General features: G+C 37.4%; 1 protein-coding gene across 1 annotated transcript in view; it reads left to right on the top strand.

Annotated features, from left to right (window-relative positions):
* LOC309797370 (uncharacterized protein) overlaps positions 1–24,433 on the top strand; it is a gene marked incomplete at its 3' end in the record, with an annotated part of 32,697 nt that extends 8,264 nt beyond the window's left edge. Inside the window, exon 6 of the mRNA XM_082645947.1 lies at positions 24,374–24,433. Coding sequence (XP_082502073.1) covers positions 24,374–24,433 — 60 coding nt within the window. The remainder of the gene's footprint in view (positions 1–24,373) is intronic.
* Positions 24,434–24,444: the final 11 nt, after the last annotated feature.

Here is a 24,444-nt window from a genome sequence, read left to right as displayed (position 1 = left end):
GTAAGCCAAAACCAACTATGTATTTTTTATGATCAAAGATATAATTCCTATATCTGTTGTGCTGGGATGGTTTGCACACAACATACATTAGTCATAATCATTCTTGATTCTGTGTATACTGGTTGATTCTATGATTGGGAAGAAGTGGTGAGACACTTCAGAGCTTGAAGAAGTAAGTCCACGTATACTCTTCAAAGGTCGGTAAGGCAACTAATAGGTTTGCTAAGTTCCCCAGAGAGCGGCTCGTAGCTGTTTTTGGTCGTTATTCACTTCTTTCGTATGCCCCATACAACCTAATGACGTGCGAGTGAATGAAGTTGACGAATATATCTTTAGTTGAGCTCTCGACCGCATTCCTCTGCAAGATCATCTAGCTCTTTATCTACAAACGCTATGGTTCCATGCTTTTCACAACTGACTTCTAATCCGACGCGGAGGTTTTTTTTTCACTTACCAATAAGAATTTTATGACAGCTTTATTTTCTGAAAATTGAGATTTAGGTCTGTGCTTTATATCCCTCAACTCGAAGTAGCGTTCGGTTTCGTAGCTATTGGAGATACAGCTGTTTCGAACGTTGATGTTACCAATCGTACAGATACCTCTCTTCGAATAAGGGCGAAGCTCAGTCATTCTGGACCACCTTTTACTGTACACTAGTTATTTTCTAAAATCTTTCCTATCACTATTCAATGCTCTAATGAAGAACGACTATATTGGTTGCAGCTCTTGGACAGCCAAATCTTACTTCTGGATCCACGTCGTACTGTTCCGCTTCGAATTGAATTTTCCCCGTCTCAGATTGCTCGATTCTATACAAATGTTCTGATTGCGGTGGAGGGAGGAGATGGACCTCAAGTGAACTATAGGGTATTCTTTTTTTTCTTATAAGCTTTTATTTATAGATAATGTTTCATTGTTTCTTTTCTTTTCTTAAATCTTTGTTGTGTAACTTCAATGGTGTTAATTTCATTTTTATGGTTACTTTCAGCTGAAATAAACTCTTAATTTTTCTTTCTACTTTTTTAATACACTTCTACATAAAGCATTATTTCTTTTAAGATGCCGGTTCGAGGACTGGGTGGAGCTGCAGTTGTTAGAGTGAAGGCCAGAGATGACCTACGTATTTTACGAAATGGAACTTATATCTTACAGTCTTGTCATGAATCAACTTTCTCATTTTCGTTGACAAACTCAGGAAACCGGTTTGTTACTAACAACCGTTGTTGATTCAGAAGCTATTGGAAGAGCATTGTATGTGATTATATCTTATATGATTCATTATAAAACTTGAACTTTTAGACGAGCGTTTTCCCGTGTAGTCGTTTTATGCACTACAGAATCTGGCGCTCTGGAACACATTCCTGCTGATATTCGTCCAGCTCCTGGAATTGTGATAGATCGTGGTGACTCTAAGGAAAGGATATTCACTGTTATTTATTTTGCTTACGTCTTGTTTTTATTTTCATTTAAATGTCCTCTGTAGTAACACATTTAGATATGTGGTCGTAAACAAAATTCACTTAAAACTTATAATTATGATTTTATCCTGAAGAAAAATTTATCGTAACGCTCATCTAACTTTTCAAAAAATTTTGACGCGCTTAATATCGCCTACAGTTATTTTGCCTTTTTAAGCTGGTTTCCATACGTCTCCATTCTCCCATATCTTCAATGAACTCAATTGTCTCTACTGCGTCAACAGCAGTAAGCATTTTTGCATACCTGTATTTCTGTACTCCCTTTTGGTTTCGAAACTTATTAGATCCATTTAAAGTAGTTTTGTTGTAGCAACAGCGAACAGCTAGTGAGCTTCAAGTGATGGTATATTGGGGAGAAGAACGCACTCGTCAACGACTAAGATGGTTGATTTACTTTCTCCTCATTCTTCTTTTTTGAGACATGAATATGGTGTTTTCATATCCTTACGTTTCACTATTTTTTACTTTCTTAAAGGTATCTCTGTCATTTCAGAATAGTTTTGTACATATTTCTTACTTGTATTTTTTATAGCTCACGAAGTTTTAGTTTCGAGAAATTGAAAGACATTTCACATCTGTGTGAAGGGATTCGTTTTACGGATGCTTTTCTTGGTGAAGAGTTATCATTCTGCCCTCCTGAAGACCATCCCATTACCAAAGAGGACGTGCGACTTTTCGATCAGAAGCTGAGGATGTCTACTATATATGTGAGTCGGTAATTTTTCGCAATGTCTGGTTTTCATAGCTGTATTATTTGTAGGTTTGCTCCCAGCTAGTTCGCCTAAGGCAATCATTGGCCTCGAGCTATTCAACATCGTTTGAGAGGAGCCTTCAACCAGAAGACACTTTTTGCGAGGAATCTACTTACAAAGTAGCTGTTCCTGACCAAACGCTGCAATAGATGGGATCAAATCTTATATTTAACTAGAGATTTTCTAATTTCTTATTTCGATCTCTGGATCTCTTTCACGATGTATGGTTAGAGGGTGATATAAAAGCTGTGTTTTTGTGATACATTTCGTTCCAACGCTGGAAATGCGTTTAATGTAATGTCATATTTGAAAAAAGTGAATTCAAGAGGCAAATGATGCTGTCGACATACTCTTATGGTCCTGAATACGGCCTGGATGTGGTCCATACAACAGGTTTCATGACGGAATCCTGATTGCTGTTGTTGTGACTCAAAGTTCACGATATGCAGAAGAGGGTAATCTTCGTGTAAAAATTGTAGAGAACACTCAACAAGCGTATCGGACAGTACTGATGAAGAATTCTTTTGCAACCTAAGGAGGAGGAGCGTGCGCGAGATCGACTATCTAGGATCCTTTCCTTTGAAAGTAAGACGTCATATGGCTTGTGGCTTTCAACAGAAAGAATTTTGTAATGATTTTATTTGGCAATCAATGACGGAGTCACTGACCTATCTGTGAATAAATGAATAAAGATAGGTTGAGTCTCATGTGTAGATGGAAACGAATAACGCAGAAAATTATAAAATAGTTCTACAATTCTCAATTGATCTCAAAAAGAATCCTGAATGGTTACAATACACTACTTTCGTGGAGTGTTGCTATAGTTGAAAGTGTTCAAATGGCATTTGCAATACACCTGATTTAAATACTAATGGTGCGCGTGTAGCGTAGTAGTTAGAGGTGGCCTGCAATACGCTTTCCAACAATCCTTGGTTCGATCCCGTACCCAGGCACACTAAACCTTCCATTCCGCTGGAATCGGTATATTGGTACCAGACTTGGTTGAGAGGATAAGCACACTGACGTGATAGATCGGTAGGCCACCGAAAGTCATTTTATTGGATAATATATGCATTTATTAATCTCTACAATGCTTGATGAAGTCGAATGCATAGCGCGAGACTGATCAGCACTGATTGATTGTCCTTTATTTTTCAAATAATAACAAAAACCACAACAATATATCGTACTTGGCAAGAAAACGGAAATATCGATGAAAAAAAAAACATAAAAAAACCAAAGTGTGCATAGGATGAGACCGATGTCAAATAATATTGTGGTTTAATGAAACGAAGAAAAAACTCGAAAGAATCTAAAATGCCCAACTAATTTATGTGTGTAGGGTGGATACATATTAGAAAGGTATTTCTTCGCGATTCTTTTTATCCGTTTGCTAGCCTTAATAAAAGAACTAATTTACGTGGAAATTGTTTTGAAATTAGCAACATTGTCGCTTTTTAGATCCATGTTATATGGCTTTGGACAATTAGATCAAATTTGCCACACATTTTAAAAAGGGCAACCAGAAACAGTCAATTATTTTGTACAAAAATCCTCGACAAAATCTGGTACCTGTAACGCTGTAGATTCTCGACTAATAGATTTACGTAACCCTCACATACGAATCATTTCACATCGGATCTCTGGCTAACCGATTACCATTTTTTCGCAGGAATCTCGAAAGCTACTACTACTAAGAAGTCTTTAACAACTAGACCGCTGCTGAAAACGTTTTCAGGAAAATCGTCGATTTCAAGACGTCAAAATGCTATGCGAACAAAAGAAAAGTGTCTCGTTGGTAGAATTAGTAGATTCCAACTGTTTCTTTTTTCAGAGTAGCCATGTTGTGTTTGATCAGGATTATATCATTTTAAAAGTAAATTATGACCTTTATAAATAAATCGTCTACAATCCATCGTTATTTTATCACCTGAGATTGTTTTCATGAGAGCAGCGATTTGAATCTTCCGATTTGTTAACAGACGAACTGCTCGACAACAATGTTACAAACCAAATTCAAGGTTTAAGGGCTTCGTTGGTCTGGTGCCGCATTGAACCAGTAAGGTTATTATGTTGTTAAATGGTTAGGAAAGTGTAATCTTCTGGAATTTACTAAAGAGACATCTGGGTAAAAATATGAAGGATATTGATACTTATACTACTTCATAATTGAAAATTAAACAATTGTTGTTCAACCCTTAAGTAGTCGCCAGTTATGCGGATTTGAAGAAGCCAATTGGTCCTGAACAAGTCTGGTACCAATTCTCCGACCCGACTCCGGAGGGATGATAGGCTTAATGGTCCTCGTGTATGATCGAACCAATACCTTTCTTTTGCTGAACAGTATCACTTCTAATGTGTTATCAATTCCTAATTTTAATAGTACTCTATGAAATTTAATGAATAAATTGAATGGATTCTGCTGCCTAGAATATAGCTTTTCGGTTCGCTTCCTTAACACAAAAACGCCATGTGTACCAAAATCGGTATACACCCCTTGAAAGATTCCCAGAGGTTTTCTTACCGCACTTCTTGAAATCACTAGAAAAGAAAATTCGACGTAAATCGTATGTCCGGAATAGCTCTTCGAAAACTGTTCTCTCAACTAATAATTTATAAAAAACCTCCATTTAGAGCAGCTCAATTTGGGACAAGAGTGTATTGCTTTTTAAGAGAATATACACTACAGATTATGGCCAATGAGAAAACGCAGATATTCCCTTGTTTAGACATTGAGGTTCATTACCTTAGGACAGCTTTTCACTATGATGTAATAATAAATCAGTAATGATAAATGTTCTAACTTACTGTGTTTCTTTTCACGACAGTGAAATTATTGGAAATAATTTGGATACATAACAGCATCATTGCAGTTCTTTGAGAATTCTTCTTCAGACTGTTCAGACATTAGGGGTGAGAAGATTTTCTGTTTGGAAACAATTATTAATTCTTATTACCACCAATTTTTATTGCTGGTTTAGACCCTTACTGTTCGAGAACATAGATATATGCGATATTATAGTACAGCCCATAAGATAGGTCCTTCTATGCAGTAAGTCCTCAGCCAAAGGAATACTTGTATACCAACACTATCGGTGTACAAATGCCTTCTCTTATTTAGAAATTCGTACATAAAGTACATCATTATGGAATGCACTACATCTGCACTAAAATTCAGTACATCCTGAATAACTTGTGAATTCTGAAGAACTTGGTTTTGTTCTTGGATCTCTTATGTGAGATGTACTGGTAGAAAGCTGTCACAATGAATTGTCACATTGTCATACGTCAGCAAAATGGAGATTTGCCATCGGACATCCAAATCACTTTCTTGACATAAAAGGCCAATGACACAATGAGATGGCATGATGAATGTTTTAAAGTGAAATAAGCTTAAAATGAAAAGTACACACACCTTAGAAAACTTACTAGTACTTTCCTACTTTGGTAGATCACTTTTTACAGATAAATAACTGGTGTTATTAAAAATTTTGCATCGTCCATGTAATGTATGTGTAAAACATGTAATGTATAATATTTTGTATTTGTATTACATTATTTTATTTATTTATATTTATTTATTATATTATTTTGCATTTGCCCTCAGGGCAGAGACGGTGATTGCATGATCTCAGGTACAGTGTACCTGATTTCTTGCAAAACTTGCGGAGACGAATATATTGGCGAAACGGGAAGACCTCTTTGTGTCCGCATAGAAGAACACCTAGATGGAAAATTTAAAAGCAAAACGAGTACTCCACTAGGCACGCATAGGACACAAAGACACAACGGAGAGGATTTTGATGTTAAGGTTAATATTCTTGCGCAAGAAACTAGCATATCGACGCGCAGGGTTCTTGACGCATTTTGCATTAACTTCAAAAACCCAAATATGAACCGCAAGGAAGAGTGCCTCCTAATCACACGTGATTTCGCACAATATATCAGATTGATCTTCTAGTCTGATAAAGGGGCACTCTAGAAGGAAGTGTACCTCATTCCTCTTCCGCAGACACAACCTAGCGGTTGGTCGAAGGCAGAGAAGTGGTGAGTATTCGATGTTATTCACGCGGTTAGGATTTGGTTTTTGAGTTTCTCTGTTTGAGATATTGACGTGTTTGGCTTGGTAGATCGCTGTCAGTCGACCTTTCCAGGCTCTGAAGAAGGCGACACGGCCGAAACGTCAGCCTCATAATAAACTTAACAACCTCGCGCTCGTTCAAAGAAGAAGAATCAAGAAGTATTAAACAATGCCGAGGTTAAAAGACAGTCGGTCTTGGAAATTGTGGAATTATAACTTTCTTACCTAAGCTTTATAACTTTAAGTGATATCAAGCTTCTTGCACAAATTTTTGGCTAGTAACAATAAGGATGATGCTCTTAGAAATGCATATTAGTTGACTCAGTCTTCCTCATTGATAATGATGTAAGGTGTGACACAGGCTGAAACTTATAGGAATGATAGAACAAAATTCTAATAAAGAATACTACCATGATATTCGTCCAAGCAGGCATTACGTTCATTTGGTGTGTTTCGGAAGTAAGCTCACAAGCAATGAGCATAAGCTTTTTATGGATTTTCCTCGCTAACGAGTATGTGGTCTTCGAACTTTCGGCAGATGAGTAATGTTATTGCTAACAAATATTTGAGAAACTCAGTTGAGAAAACACTACATATGTTATACTCTTTTCATAGTGTTTTGTATATATCACCTTTTTTACAGAATGGGTGAAATCTGATTTTTACAGGCACCAAGAGATCAGTATCGCCTCTTATAACTCAGCTCTGGCTTGCAGTTTTGTGGAATCTCATCTGTGAAATAACGAGGAGAAATGTAACAAAAATATTTTTAAAAATTTAATCATATAGATAATGATGTATAATAATGCTAAAATTTGAAAGAGAAAACGTTCTTCCAAAAACTTGGAGTGAATACTTTTTAAATCATGAATTTACCTCAAACGAGTTCGAAATCATAGCACGATACCCAACGAAGCAAGCTTTACATCTACTGTTTAGTCTATAATTGAACAATTTATTTGATTGAAACAACTGCGCAAAAGCGACAAACAAACATAAACTAATAATTTACTATTTATCCCCGTCGAAGACGCTTCTATTCACGTAGACTTAGAGCCTGAGGAGTTTTGTTTCAATATTAATAGACTTTATATCGATGGAACATTCTATCGATATGATGTTTTTCAATACTTTATATTATTGTAGTATAATGAAGCCAAAGATTGTAGTGAATAACTTCTCACAGTTTCAAATTACTTTATTAATTACATTTCTGGTTGGTTTCATGCAAAAACATACAAGCAATATGACGGAATTAGTCGTCACAGCTGACACCACTTGCTCGCTAATTTCCGCTATTGCTGACAATGTGGCGCTGATCCAATGTTCAGTGTTCTCTTCTTTTTCCCATTATCTTTTCTTTGATCTTGATTCTGTAAATTGATAAATATTGAACAAGGGAAGTAAAACTGAATCAAAGAACTAGAAAATGGATGTATCGCACTTATATCCTTAACCCCTCAAGAGGTAAGGGTGTATTTTTTTTGCTAAAGTGATTGTAGTTGCTTAGTCAAGAACGGTAGAGATAAAAAATCGATAGTATACCGTAATGCTTGCTGACTTTCTAAGATTAAGTCGCCATCTGCATTTAAGAGCTCACCTTAACGATCTCACTCGGTCTATATGCGAACACATCGTCCGCTTCATTCTAAAATGAACTAGAATAATTTGAAAGCAGAGTGATTTGATAAAACTTGCATGTTAAACTGAAGCATAGCTGTCTTGAGTTAGAGATTAATGGTGTGATTGAGTATGAAAGTCGTTACATCATTTGCCACCATTGACACGAGTAATTACGATATTTATTTGAATAAAATTCATCTATTCACATAGAAAAGGCTATGATGGAAGATTTAAAAAAAATGCTCGTCAAAACTTCAGAAGTCTACGAAAAAAAATCAAATTATGTACATATAAGCATCACAAGACAAGAAATGTTGGAGGAAAGTGATAGTGATAGCACGAAATGCTACAGAAATCTTAACGAAAAAAAAGGAAGTAAACAAAGAACACGATGAATGTTGGGTGATCAAAAATTGCATTTAAGAACTGTTTATGAAATGTGAAAATTAAACCATTGAAATGATAATGTCTTCATGCAGATTCTTCTACCTTAACTGGCTTCAAAAGCTTCTCCTTTGAAATGAATTTCCTCATATCTTTAGCCGACCAACGGTCTTTTCCTCGTGCCGTCAACGTTCTAAAATAAATATGCTCTTCTTCCACGACTATCTTAAGACTTCGAAAATTATTTAAACAAGTAATTTTTCTGCTCAATAACTGAATAATAAAAATAGACTCCTATACAAGTTTTAAGCACTAGAAATGTAACATTTTTGTTTTGTCCTCAATGATTTACTTGTCGACCGGGATGAAAGCGCTCCTGATTGTCAAACTGTGATGTACAACAGAGTTTCTTCCGACAGATGATCGCCCAAATTGAAAACGAGTTTGAGATTTCCATCCAAAAACCAAGCTGTTATAAATTATTGAGAATAATAGCTATTTTCCTGTGAAGCATAGTCGTTAAGTTGTAAACCTTGAGAAATTCCTAATAATGTTATAACGGGAAAAGAAAGAGATCTCACTAAACCAGCAACATACTCTTTATGTGTAACGGCAATATGAGACAATAGGCTTACTCTTGAATGTGTTGCAGCATGGAAGTGCCGAACTTGTCCTCAGGAAACCAAATGCACGAGCAATTACAACTATCTCAGATTTTAGCCGCTTAAATTAGATCTTAGTAATATTTCACGATTACTATGTAGCTCATGCTACTCGTTCGCAAGAGTTGGATAAAAAGTAAAGAAAAATAGAAGTCCGGAAGTCGACATTTTTAGTCAAACTTACCTTTTCATAAGTTTAAATGCTTTTTCACTAAACAACGTCCATCGTTTTGGTAGTGTCGGATTTTTATGCTTCAACCATTGCTCCCATTCCCAGTACTCCTTACACATGATAGACGCTTCTTGCCATAGGAATCGTCCTCTCAAGCAGTAGTAAAAGATAACACCTGAAGTGGCATGAAAATCAGTATGCCTTGCCATAGTTAGTCATTAAATTCTATATATTGTTCTTTCATTTTACTAAATGCTTCCTGAACCTTCTTCAAAATACTTTGCAAGCTCTCATATAACTTCAATTGTATATATGTTCTCCATTTCAAAAACTTGTTTTAAAAGCTACACTTCAAACATTGTTGTATTTTCTTATTGTGTTGTTAATTAGTGGTAATTATTAAACTTTTGAATGAAACGCGTGTCGTGTGGAAACCCCAGAGTGATATTAATGATTATGAACAGAAGCCATAGATTCATCAAGTCAAGAAAAAGATTGATTTTGGCTTTGAAAACATAACAGAAGAACTGCTGTAGGTAAGAGAACACAAATACTTACCTTGAACCTATTCTTGAAAAAGGGCATAAAGTGTAGATCCTAGAAGTGCAAGAATGTTTACCATTTTGAATACAGACAATCTAAGAAACCATGGGCACGGCTTCAGTGACCGAGTTATAAAAAGTGGTTTCTACCTCATTTTTACAGAGAAGATCTAATCATGAAACTTAGCCATGTACGTTTTTTGTGCATTCGTCTGTTTATTATGTAACCATTAATGAAATGAGAAATTCCGTCTAAAAATAAGAACCGCACGTCTTTTTCAAGCAGCTCCCTTACTGAGACTCCAGAAAGAGTGGACGGTGTCGTTTTGCCGAAGAGTGTCTAACTGACGCCCATATAGAACGAGATTGATAACCTCACATGAAAACGGATCAACGAACTCCATCATCAAATCTTATCCACGATGATTCAGATGAGGGATAAAATCGACGAAATCGATTCCAAGCATAGCTAGTGAGGAATAGAACTTTCGTCACACTAAAGGAAAGCTTGAAGCACATTCCAGATAAAGAAAGTGATGCTTGTAAACAGGAAATACTTTACACTACATTTTTCTAACTAGGTAGGTTTAACAAAAACTTTTTAATCCAAAATTTAGTGGAAATTGTAAGAAGAATTATTAGTGATGTCGACGCCAAAAATACGATAATTATAAGAGGCTGAAGATTTATGATAATGTAACACACCAAGTCAGTCTAGCCGCTGGGTTAAACGGCAACTTACAAGCGGTAGCATCATAATATCAGATGAATTCATTTCAAAATCATGTAAAACCACTATGAATTGTTTTCTATTGAACAGTTCCTGATCAATAGTACTCGCGATAATTCCTGATAAAAAAATTTCTTGCAATAATAAGTTAATAAAGCGAAGATAAAGTGGTATGCCTCGATCAATCCCTGAAGAATGCGCCATACAATCGACTTCATCAAGCATCGTAGAGGTAATTGAATGCATATTTGCTCCATACACTGATCTGCGGTGTCTTCCTATGTATCAAGTCGATGCCTTTACCCTCTCATTATCAATTTTCCGATCTCGGAGGTACGGAAGGATTGGTGAGCACGATGCGCTGAATCGAACCATCGATCGATCCAGTGTGAATTTCAGGACACATCTAATCGCTGCGCTACACTCGCCGACAAAATTATAAGAATTCGGAACGTAATAAATCTAAGGAACGGGCTATATTCACATCTATCTTCCCATCAAGGAAGAGAACTGCTAAATAGCAAGCTGAACTGCTTAAATACTATGCTGTCCAAACACATACATGCTCAAAGTCACGGCTGTTCGATAGCTGCGGATAAGATTTCGATAATCAGAGGTGAAGAGTTCCGAATATGACAGACTTGAAAAAGACAATTTATACTAACGTTCTATGTTTATGTGTAAATTTCTTAAGCGCAATTTCCATCGGTTATAACTGGGCGGGATTTCGTTATGTTTCTCTGACTTTTGCATCTTAACGCAGTAATGATGCTCTTCTCTCGTCCTTCCTTTTATCCCTTCTCTGAAGAACTTTGCAAGATCGGCATGTTGCTCGCGCATCTCCGCGTTTGGGTATCTACCGGAGTGCTTCTGCCGACGGACTTGTGCTTTTAAATTATCGGCTTTATTAGCACTGACATCGAGACGTTGATTTAAAGAGTCTCTTCAACTGCTTGAGGTTTCGAGAAACCTTTTTTCTTCGGCATCATAAATCACTGAGGTATTCCAATCTCGGCCTATCTAGTGATACCGTTCTTAACCTTCTTAGCTAATATCACATCGTTAGTCAAAGATTCAGACGCAAGTGTGTATGCGTTGTAGCGACGTATGTACAATACGCCTTTATACTATCACCAGACCCTAGATGGCTAGAATGATGCTGAGATTTAGTGACCTTGTTTGGCTCATCCCACCCAAAGTTGCCTTGTTATAAGTTCTTTTGAGGTGATGAAAATAAGACAATTTGTTTTCGCTATTTTTGGCGACAGCTACCATTGGATCGTTTGCAAGACTCCGCCAAGGAAATTGATATTTCTACGAGCATAGCTCTTCGGACTTTTATAGAGCATAAGTGAAGCGGAAATGCTAGACGTAAGGTTGCATACTTTGATACACGACAAACGGTATTAATAAAGGTAGAATAAAGCAGTTTCTAAAGCCATGTGTTCAGCAGATCTAGGAATAAGGGAGGACGGTATACTTAGATATCTAAGTGCGTAACTAACACACAGCAGATTCAATAGAAAAGAAAATATTAGATGATTTAAAACGTCAAAATAGAAATGAAACTGAATCAGTTGAAGTTTGGACGACTGACTAACAGAGAATTGGTTAACATGATACAACTTCTTGTCTGCCATGGACAACAATATTGGAATAGGAGGCACTCAAAAATACCGTAACAAGGATGAGGCTAAGAAGATTGTTAATTAACATTGTTAACACGCGCAAATATAACCTTTTTCAACATGTTGCTAGAACAAAAAAGAAGGAAAGCTTTCGAAAATAATCACAATAAAGAGGGAAAATCACTTAAGAATGCCGCAGATAAATGCTAAAAGAATACACCCGTTTAGAAGTCGTCACGTGTTTCTTGTACACGAGCGCCAACAACAATTTATTGCAATTCAAACAGCTTGTGTTTTCCTTGTCACTAATGGTTTTCGCCCACACATACAAACAGTCATCAACAAATGAATTTACCAAAACCATAACAAACAATCAACAATCTACTTTTGAATAAATTTAATTATTCTGAATCCTATAAAAAGAAAGAAAAGCAAATTCCTCTCCACAGTATCGAACGATATATGGTAGAAATGTGCTTAACAAGAAACATAATACTGTTATTAATGTTAAAGGATAAAGGATGAAGTGGTTGACGTTGATCAATCCTTGGGATGCGCAATGCATTCGACTTCATTAGACATCATAGAGGTGATTGAATGCATATGTGGCCTATACAATGCCTTGCGGGGGCCAGCCGATGTGTCAAGGCAGTATTTTTATCCTCCCATACAATTCTGGTACCAATTTACCGACTCCGAAGAGATAGTAATCTTGGTGAGCCCGCCGCGCGGTATCGAATGCATTGTGCATTGCAGGGCGCCTCTAACCACTGCGCTACACGTGTCCGTTATTATCGTTACGTTTATCAGTCTAACGTGCCCTTCCTCATCTTCGAAGTGGGATTCTCCACGGTGAAAGTTTGAAACCAACGTTGCACTGTGCGTTTGTTAACAGCTCCTTGACCCCATGCGTTAATTGTGCTACTCTATGTCCCAGTCTGAAATCGTAGAAATAGACTTGTCGAAATTTTTCTTTTGACACCTGAAATTCTAACGTTTTAGATATGTCAAAAACATAATTGGCAGCATTAATTAATTATGAAATTAATTAAAACATATACAAGAAAAAGATATAGAGAGAGTTAAGAAAGGGGCACGTGTAGAGCAGTGGTTAGAGGTGTCCTTCAATACACACTTCATTCGATCCCACGCCCTGGGCTCACCAAACCTTCCATCCATCCGGTTCAGCAAACTGGTACCAGAATTGTATGGGAGGATATAAAAAACACTGAGTTGACACATCGCGCAGCACCTGCAAGTTATAGTATAGGCCAGACATCATTCAATCACTTCTACGATGTCCGATGAAGTCGAATGCATGGTGCATCTATTAGGGATTGATCAACGCCAACCACTTTATCCTCTATCCTTTTGTAGAAGAAAAATGACATTACGAAAGCAACATTATTCTCCGAACAACCTAATACATTACTAACTAATTATGTGAATAAATAATAAACCTGATTTTTCGTGAATGAAGTTCTAACTTTCTTTTCTTGGCAATTTTGGTCCACGAATTCAGCTTCGTCATTTCGAGCACACCGGTTTTTTTTATCATTCATCTTAAAGTGTTACTGTTAGAACGCAAATATCCTTACAAAATACATGTGAATTTTCAAATTTACCTGTTGATATCCATATAAAATATTGTTGACAGAAAATGTAGGGTTTTCCATTCGCTCGAAATTGTATGAATGATAATACGAAGCAGCTACAGCAATTCCTCAGAAAAGAGGAGAATAAGCGGCGGAACCATAATGAAATTCGGTGTTAATGTCAATCAACTCGTTTATTTGCTATTAACAACCACAATAACATTGAAAATGAAAATTAAAAGCGGTGGAAAGTAAAACGACAATTAGGCAATCGACATAACTGTTTGCAAGCACTGTTATTCTCATCCCGTATGTCGATAAGATCATTACGACGTCTAGTTGTACTTTAATTGCGGAGAAACAAACTTTCTAATTGTATAATAAAAGAATAGAGCTAAATAATGGTACTCAATAATACGCAAAAATTTTTACCTCGCAATTTTACCAAAGGGGTGCATTTCAGTGCTTGGCCACGTTGCCTTTGGCTCGATCTCGTGTTCTCGGCAACCGAGGCCTCCATCATTCCGGATTCCAAAAATTGGTAGTGGATATGTTTGGGAGGATAAAAACATTGACTTGATAGGTGAGTTGCCCAACGAAAGTCATTGTTTAAATGTCATACTCATTCAATCATCTCTAATATGTATTAGCTCGAATGCATAGCGCATCCCTGAGGCATTAATATCACCAACACTGAGGATAACATTGAATTAAGAACAAACACACTTAATTGATGGATTTAATTCCAATGATTTCTGTCTGCATAACATGTCATAAAATTGGAATTTATAAAAGTCCTAACACAGCATTGCCATACACTGCATTTGCATATTTTCTGAAATTTAATGACCAAAGTAAAAATCGTAGAATTCCACTGTTTTCTTCAAAAAAGGAATTCTTTTCTAATATATATGTATATATTCGTATACTTTATGATGTCAAAAAATTTAGGAATTTGGGCATTCTTTGCATATTCCTTGAATGTGGATTTTGAAGCAAATGTACACCAAAAGTAGTATTCGAGAAGAATCTTGTTCTATAACCTCAAAGCGACAAAGCTAAGTCACTTTCTTAAGTCTCCAAGCTCTTCGCGGTGCTCAAGTACTTTAGTTGTCGGAAAATTATTGGGAGTTTTGGATAAACCATCATAACTCATTATGTGCTTACTATAGACTAGAATTATCATCAGGTCTAAACAATCCATCGTCGTTTGCTGTCAAGTTTTGTTAACAAATAAACGTTCAAGGTTATGGCTCACCTCCATGTTTCCTATAATTCATTCAACGATATGGAAGACAGGTTTCATAGGATTAGATTACATTTCGAACTTCCCAACAGAATTTACCAGGGACTTCTCAGACATCACAAGATACGAGTGTACTTGAATATTTATGGAATTATTAGTGTCCTAACGCTATCACTTAGCCATGTACTTGAAAAGGCTGATAGAATTTCGAGACAACGGAATGACAGAGACGCTGTGTTGCCTGTTATAACAGGTTCGAAAAAATCTACTTTAATGTGTACCAAACAGGTCAATACTAGATGTAGTCAATGTAGAGGTTGTACACTGCAATAATTGTAATATGTATATATATATATATATATGTATATATATAGTGTATATTGTAAACGATACGGATTTCAATCATGTTTAAATGATGTAAAATGTAAACGTCACATTTTAGAGAAACATTTTATTGAATATTTTGTGAAGAAAAATCGTTTAAAGGGTGCAAGTTATGTGAACACCTAGCATTTTTTCAGACAATCGTTTTGACGAAGCCGAGTGTTCAACTACATTACAATTTCATTCGTACAAGTCTACTCAATGATTTATTCTTTTTTTTAACAAACAATTAAACAAGATATTATTGCAAATGTTGAGCTTCAGAGCTTAGAAAATACAGTATTTATTAGTCGTAGCTTCAATGATTTCTTCTAAGATGATTCTCACTTCACCAACAGCAATCTGTCGCCCTGAATTGGAAGTGTCAGAAAAAGTACCTACTTCAACATTTCCAGTGCAGTCACGGACTACAGAATCCAACTTAGACAAGAATAAGATCTTCGACAAGACAAAACGACAGATTAAAATTGTCATCAAAGTACTGAAGACAAGAGTAAAACCAGAACAAATGATGCGTGATGTGATCAATATTAACCTGTAGTGATTGGAGCTTGCTAATAGTCTCTAAATAAGAGCATATGAAATATTAGGATTTTGATTGTGAATTAATTTCACCGTCAGCATCTTCGACAGCTTCGCTCCTTTTATCATCCGACTCTTTTGTCTTATTTTCTTTATTGTCGACGTTCGAAGTAGACGCAATCTGAATTCTGTGTTCGACGCACGGAAATAACGAGCTGCGACTTATACTAGCAGCAGTGGTACACATGTATACAGTATAATACTTGTAAATGCTTACCTAGTTAGATGTACAGTATGTAGAATCATTTTATATTACACAGCTATTCCGCTAGCATTACGAAACCATACGATTAAAATATGAACGAACCTCGGTGATTGATCCAGTTGGCTCATCCGATGCTGCCGGACCAGTCTCCTCAACAGCTGGTGTTGAATCTTTATTTAATTCGCTATTAACGATATACTGAAATCATATCAAGTAAACCAATGACACGCCATTCTCGATGAGAATGTTTTGAAGAGTCGCTAATTTAAAAAATGAATTCAGATTTTTAGAGTATCTTTACACGAACGAAGAATACAAACACACACAAGCAAATATACACGCCCAAATATTCACATGAAAATACGTAGGTATACCTTAATACGTACACATGAACAAACGTTTATATGTATATATATCGGACCACAGTTTAAAGATTTAGGTTCTGTCAGCATTCGCATTTTCGTTGAAGAACGTACCACCAGAGGTAAGATGCGAGCACTTCTGCTTAGGAAATACTTTTGATTAAGGGCTGGTAATACCAATGAGGAAAAATTGTTACAAAACATTCTTTGATAATGCCCTGATAATGTCATACTTTTGAATGAATTGGTTGATGTTTGTTCAGTACGACGATGATAATACAACAGCACTGGGTGAGGTTTAGTTTATTTGCGGTGTTGGCGGTGTAGAAGGTAGAATCATATGATGTCGGTGAGTGAGTAAAAATTTTTGAAGCTTTTTTCAATTGTGCATAAATGTAATGTGTGTGCGCATGTGTACATCGCATGTGTACTTTTCTATGTACCTAACTACATAATTTACAAGTCTCTCTTTCTGATGCATAATTACAATTTTTAACAACCACAATAGAAAACCACTACGTAGAACTATTCTCTAACTTACCAAGTCTGTATTTCAAACATTTTGCTATGCCAAAAAGTGCATAAAGTTTTGTGAGTTAGAAAAAAGGCTACAAAATTAACATAGACTGAAAGTAGGCAGAGCAAAAATACACCTGTGATAGGTTGAGCGAGCCGTAACAGCATTGCGGATGCGCGCACAAACGATAGGTATCGATCGGACGAGAATACGAATGCGAAGGCAATAACATATAACCTACCTATGCAAAAAATAAATGGTTAACAATACTTAACCTTAGTGGTATAACAGCTTCTCTGCTTTGTCACACATTAATTCTTCGTGTCGGAGACAAAACAACGATTATGGAGTTTATCTCATCATATTTGTAAATCACATCTTTTCTTTTCGACTTTACGACGAATAACTAGAAAAAATAAATCAAATAACGATGATATTTTAAGGAAGACTACGAAAAAGAAAAAGCGAAAAAAAGTTCAAGAGAGGGTAGTAGAGTTGTTCTTCGAGGCTAGTTATGTTTTTTCTTCTATGTGTGCCGAATAATCGCAAACTTCTTCATTAGCTCTTTTTTAATTTTAACAAAGCTTAAAATACACTAAATACGTTGGAATAACAGATCGTCGTAATATGAAGGTTAGCAGAGTGTGAGATTTTTCGTTTTCTTGAGCAGCGATGTGTGCATATCAACGCCAAAAATTCAGATAACAAACCGTACAAAGTGGAAAAACTTACCAAATCGTGTGGAGAAACGGTGGGAAGGAAAGTTGAGGTAAGTTAGAGTGCGCGGAAAAGCGCAGTGGATAAAAGTGCCATGCAATAATTAAACGATTGAATATCTTGTTCCAGGTTTCCGTTAGTACTAAAATCGTAAACAAGGAAAACATAACGAGTGATGTTACCAATAAAGACTACGATCACATGCTATTAGACATGCAAAAAGTGATTAAGAACTTTCTTGGAACTGTTACTGTATGTTTTAAGCTTCCTGAGGCGTTCAAATTTCAGCTTAATTTGAGTCATAGTTGGAGTACTCCCAAGCGGATTCTGGATTCATCGTATGTTACCAACGAACCGACAAACCCTTCTGTTTCATCTTCAGGAGTCGTACAAACGAGCACTCCTATTTGTGTGTTACTGCATTTTCATATTAATTCTATAGCCATCCACTGCATATTCACTCTTTTACATATATATATATATATATATATATATATATATATATATACGTATGCACACGTACATACATGTGTATATACATATATATATGCATATATATACATATATGTGTATATATACATATATGTTTTTTAGCCTTAATAGCCAAAGCTACATCTCGACATCATGATCTTGCTAAAGAATTCCATGGTATATCTCTGATCCTGCCTGAAGGTAATTTACATGGAAAAATTGGCTTTAGTTCGGGTTCCTTTTATGTGTATAGAGTTGTTTTTTCTTTTTAGCTTCATCTACACTTGATGAGCACTCTGTTGCGGAAACCACGGGATCGCTTCATTTAAGTATAAGGACAATTCAAGAGGTTTTAAAGGTATACCTTTGATCCTAACGAAGAGTGTATCTTCGATAATCAAAAATTCTGAAACGAGTATTTATTGTCTTAACTTAAGCAAGAAGTATATTTAAAAGTGACTATTACACATAAGTTAGGTTAGTAAATTCTTGCGAAACATTGATAACCCTGGCATGAAAAACAGCATAGTTTTTCTCAGTTATTTATTCGTTAAAAAAAAAGATCGCGGTGTTTGAGTTCTTGGAAGAACGGTGGAATCATCTCTAATGTCGAATCTTTTAACCCGTTTATGAAAATGTTTCTTATTAGTCGGACACCTTTCCAGAATTAAAACGAAAAATTTTTCAGAAACAACCCTCTGGTGCTTCCACAGAATCGTTAATGAAGGTGTTGGAAGAGCATAGAAAAAGTCGAGTGAAGGCACGAAAAGATCATAATCAACTTTTTGCGCCTCCGGTTTCATATATGTCAGTGCATATATCTTAATTAGTAAAAAAAGGTGCATTCACACTGCTCTATTTAAGTAAACCATCATTGCCGTGTACCTCGCGTAATCTCTCTTCCACTAAATCATGTAGCAGTGGTGGAATCATGGTAGGAGCTGTCTTTTATAGTTGCCGCAATAACATTGCGCAATATATTTGTAGTTTAGGCTGGATTCGCTGTGGCAGAAAATGCTTTGGTAGGTTAAGTTTCAAGTGTTTCTGTAAAGGCTGTCTTCCTGATTTATTTTCAAGGCTAACATATTCTGTTCAGGATAAAACTACAGATATGAATAAGACAATTGTTCCTGACAATGAAATGGTTTCAAAGGTTTCTACCACATTGACGGTTGTTCTTTGACTTTATTTTGCTATCGTTCTATTTAGCATGATTCATTTTCCTTTCAGCTCTTTATTTTGCTCGCCCACCCACTACTTTTTTATTGCTCTTCTCCATATATTTAATCTATACAGCTTCCCGATGCAGACGTTATATCACGCGTCGCCTGAGAAGCTTATTTTGTACAAATTAAAGTTTGCAAAATTTTTTTGCAAACGGGTTAGTTCTTTTCGCGACGGAACTGTTCTAAGAAGAAGGAAACTAAGAGTACCAGCTTATTATTATGATTCCATATGTTTTATCATTGAAGACATTAGAGATACTCGACTCTATCGTAACAACTCGTATAACCTAAACGTTTTGCCATCAACTTTTGAACCTTTTGGTATACCATTTATATATATACTTGTGGAGTTTGTATATATGTATATATACATACAAACAAACATATATACAAACATATATACATATAACATTTATATATTTATAATATATATACATATATATAACCTCAGGAGGGGCTGGTGTAGAGCAGTGATTAGAGGTGAATTTGCAATATGCACTGTATCGAACAAAGGTTCGATCCCTTCATCTAAGCTCACCATGCCTTCATCTCTCCGTGGATGACGAGTTGGTTAAAACTTGTTTGGAAGGATAAAAGCACTAACTTGAAACATCATTGGGCCACCTTTGGCTAGTGTATAGGCCAAATACGCATTCAATCATTCCTATGATGGTTGATGGAATCGACCACATGCCACTTCCTTCATGGTCTAATCAAAGCCGAATAGTTAATCCTTTACCTAAGGAGCTTCTACTCACCAATTTGAAAACTCTTTGAGCTTGTGCAATCTTTCCAGCGTCCTAGAGAGGTTTTCAAACAGGAAATTTTCTCTACTGAAGCAAAGTTAGCAATTCGCATATTGTTTAGAAGACATTTTAAAAGTCTCCAGTTCTACTTTCATTGTAAGCTAAGTAAGACAGATTTTCAAATTTATCTCTTGATGGGATTTGGGATTCAAGAGGATGGAATACATAAGCGAAGTTTGGAATTCCTCTTAATAGTGTTAACAGTTGTTATGTGAAGGCACAGTCTAATAAATATGTTCATCTCTTCAAAAGATGTTGGTACCCTCGATTCTGATTCGTCGCCTGCACAAGCCACTTTACTTTCACAACGAGATATTAGAAGTACTCCAAAAATTCTTAAAGTTCTGTTCATTCTCCCAGCAGCTGCAGTCCATTGCAAAATCTGTTCTCGATAATCCAAGTGTCGTGATGCATCATATTGCTCCACCACTGAAGTCATCTTTGTCCTTCTATGTACCTCTCTTTACTTTCTTCGCATATGAGAAACACTGGATGTTTCTGTGGCTTATGAATTGTATTTTTTACACTCGTTGAACAATTCGAAAAAGTTCAGTTGTCTTCGGCCGACATAACACAAGCGTTTATTTGAACATACAATTTAACATCCAGTTCAACTGTATCACCTGTATTCCCGTTGATCTTCGATTGAATCAAGCGGGCGCCAGTAATTCCTCCATCTGTCCCTGTCGCGTGCAAGAGTGGTCCAAAGGGTTCTGCTCGCTCTAGGGACACGTTGAGCATCATACCATTCGTTCAGCGTGTTTGTAAAGAACTCTGAAGAATCGGGTCGGTGGTCTTCCTGTTGTGCGCTTGACATCCCGAGGAATCCAATCCGTGGCGGCTCTTGTCCATCGGTTGCCATTTCGTCGCATCACGTGCCCGGCCCACCTTATTTTTGACATTTTGGCGTAAAGGACGGCGTCTCTAATTTTCGATCGTTGACGTAGGTCCGAGCTTCGTATTCCCTCTCTCACTTGCGTGACACGAGACACTCCTAGCATCGCCCTTTCGCTGAGTGTTCTTTCATCCTGCCTACGTAGCGATCAGGTCTCTGATGCGTATGTTAATGCAGGAAGCATCGTTGATTCAAAAATGTGGGCACGGAGTCGAGTGTTCTTCATCCTCTTCACTACATCCTCGATGCTCTTAAAAGCTCCCTAAGCTGCTCTCTTCCTCCTGCTCAGCTATGGAGCTACGTCATTCATCATTTGAGTTCTCGAGTTCTTCTAGGTACACATAACTGTTGCATTCGGAGATATTTGTTCCGTTGAGCTTAAATGGGGCCTTTGAGACCGATCCGTTTTCATGAATACCGTTTTCGTCATGTATAGTCGAAGACCAATACTTCCACATACTCGGTCAATGTCGGCAAGCATTCGTTCCGCCTGACTGATGTTTGATGTTATAAGGACGATATCATCAGCAAAGCGAAGATGGTGTAGTTGCCGACCATCATTTTTCACTCTTTCATTGTCCCATTCCAATTTTCGCATAACGTCTTCGAGGCTCCATGTGAAAAGTTTTGGCGACATTGTGTCGCCTTGTCGAACACCCCTCTTTACGTTCATTTTAATTGCGTTGTAAAATGGCGATACGGTATTCTATTCGTGAAATTCTTCTATAGCTCACGAAGGAGTGGTGTTTGGGTAGCGACGCCCTGGTTTCCCAGAGCTTCTATAACCGCTTCTGTCTCAACGGAGTCAAAGGCTTTCCTCAAGTCGATGAAAGTGAGACAGAGCGGTCTTTTATACTCTCGTGATAGTTCGATGAGCCTCGTTATTGTGTGTATGTGGTCTATCGTACTGAATCCTTTTCGGAACCCTGCTTCCTCGCATGGCTGTACCTCGTCCAATGTTCTGTCCATCCTGTTGAGAATGACTCTAGTAAAGAGTTTATTTACGACGGACAGCAGGCAGATTGGGCGATAGTTGCCAATGTCGTGGAGGTCTCCCTTTTTGTACAACAACACGGTTTTGCTGGTCTTCCATTGTTTGGAACCTTGCATTCTGGCAGGTAGCCTGTGAAGAGACGAGCCAGTGCATTTGCACACCCAAATCGGTTATGCAAAATCTTCGGTTTACTATGATGTGGTCTATTTCACTATGGTACTCTCCATTGGGGGATTCCCACGTCCAGCGTTGAGAGAGGGGCTTTTGGAACTGTGAGTTACCATGGATTGTCTTGGTCGTCATGATAAACTCGGATAGCCTCTCTCCCTGTTCGGTCCAATCTTAGCGTTGAAGTCGCCAATTATGACTTTGAAGGAGGTATGATCTTCTCTGTAGAACTTCTCCAAGTCCATATAAAACGCTTCGACCTCATCTTCGTCGTAGCTTGAGGTAGCTGCGTAGACGACGTAGATAATTAGAGCCGGCATAGGCCCACATCTCTTCAACCTTAACCGTCCGATTCGGGTTGTTAGTTGTTTAAACGATTCGATGTTCATGGCCAAACTCGTGTTGACGAGGACACCAACGCCTCCAACTCCTCTATTGTCGCATGTTCCAAGGAAGAGTTCTTTTCCAGAATCATAAACGGCGTTAAAGGAATGATGTCTCCTCGTCTCAGCCAGTCCGATGTCGTCGTATCTGATCTTTCTGGCCTGCATCAGCAAGTCCTCAACAGCGGACTCAGATGCAAGCGATCTTGCGTTGTAGGTACAGATCGTCACCTTAGTCCTATCACATTTAGGTAGCCCAGATAGCCCTGAGATTGTAGCAGCCTCTCCGTACTCGTCCTACCCAACGCTGCCTTATCGGGGGCCCTTTCGTGGTCAGGGGAATGACTTTCATTTATTTTACTCTGTTTGGCATCTTTTGTACCCATGGGGTAGCTTGCCGGGCTCTAACCATGGCGGCTGAATATACTAATGAGTAGCTTGCCAGTCTTTCCCAGAGTTCATTGGAGTTGAGTGGACAGGACTCCTAACCGCCTCCCATGTACTTCCTAGTCACTTGCTTGCAGGCTTTTGGCCGAATTGACTTGTAGAATACAATTTGCACTGCCAGATCTGCGCAGCAGAAAAAGAGTGTTCATCCCTTTGATCCACCTGCTGCTCTGGGAAGCACAAGGTCGCTTTTGGTTCGCGTTTGACCCCCTATCCGCCACCTGGGGACGCGCCACGTAGCCTCACGACTAACCGGCTCGAGATCCATCAGTGAGGAATAACCTCAGTGAGTGGAAATCCGTGGAACATCCAGTTATTACCAGCAATTGGTTGTTTTTCATTTGAAATCTCTTTTAAGAATCATAGTTGTAGTGTATTATCATCGTCGTACTGAACAAACACCAACCAATTCATTCAAAAGTATGACATTATCAGGGCATTATCAAAGAATGTTTTGTAACAATTTTTTCCTCATTGGTATTACCAGCCCTTAATCAAAAGTATTTCCTAAGCAGAAGTGCTCGCATCTTACCTCTGGTGGTACGTTCTTCAACGAAAATGCGAATGCTGACAGAACCTAAATCTTTAAACTGTGGTCCGATATATATACATATAAACGTTTGTTCATGTGTACGTATTAAGGTATACCTACGTATTTTCATGTGAATATTTGGGCGTGTATATTTGCTTGTGTGTGTTTGTATTCTTCGTTCGTGTAAAGATACTCTAAAAATTTGAATTCATTTTTTAAATTAGCGACTCTTCAAAACATTCTCATCGAGAATGGCGTGTCATTGGTTTACTTGATATGATTTCAGTATATCGTTAATAGCGAATTAAATAAAGATTCAACACCAGCTGTTGAGGAGACTGGTCCGGCAGCATCGGATGAGCCAAGTGGATCAATCACCGAGGTTCGTTCATATTTTAATCGTATGGTTTCGTAATGCTAGCGGAATAGCTGTGTAATATAAAATGATTCTATATACTGTACATCTAACTAGGTAAGCATTTACAAGTATTATACTGTATACATGTGTACCACTGCTGCTAGTATAAGTCGCAGCTCGTTATTTCCGTGCGTCGAACACAGAATTCAGATTGCGTCTACTTCGAACGTCGACAATAAAGAAAATAAGACAAAAGAGTCGGATGATAAAAGGAGCGAAGCTGTCGAAGATGCTGACGGTGAAATTAATTCACAATCAAAATCCTAATATTTCATATGCTCTTATTTAGAGACTATTAGCAAGCTCCAATCACTCCAGGTTAATATTGATCACATCACGCATCATTTGTTCTGGTTTTACTCTTGTCTTCAGTACTTTGATGACAATTTTAATCTGTCGTTTTGTCTTGTCGAAGATCTTATTCTTGTCTAAGTTGGATTCTG

Source organism: Mesoplodon mirus (assembly GCF_964341445.2).
Source record: "Mesoplodon mirus genome assembly, contig: HAP1_SCAFFOLD_374, whole genome shotgun sequence".
Taxonomy (NCBI): Eukaryota; Metazoa; Chordata; class Mammalia; order Artiodactyla; family Ziphiidae; genus Mesoplodon; species Mesoplodon mirus.
Note: the sequence above shows the minus strand (reverse complement) of the source record. Positions and strands in the feature narration are given on the sequence as shown.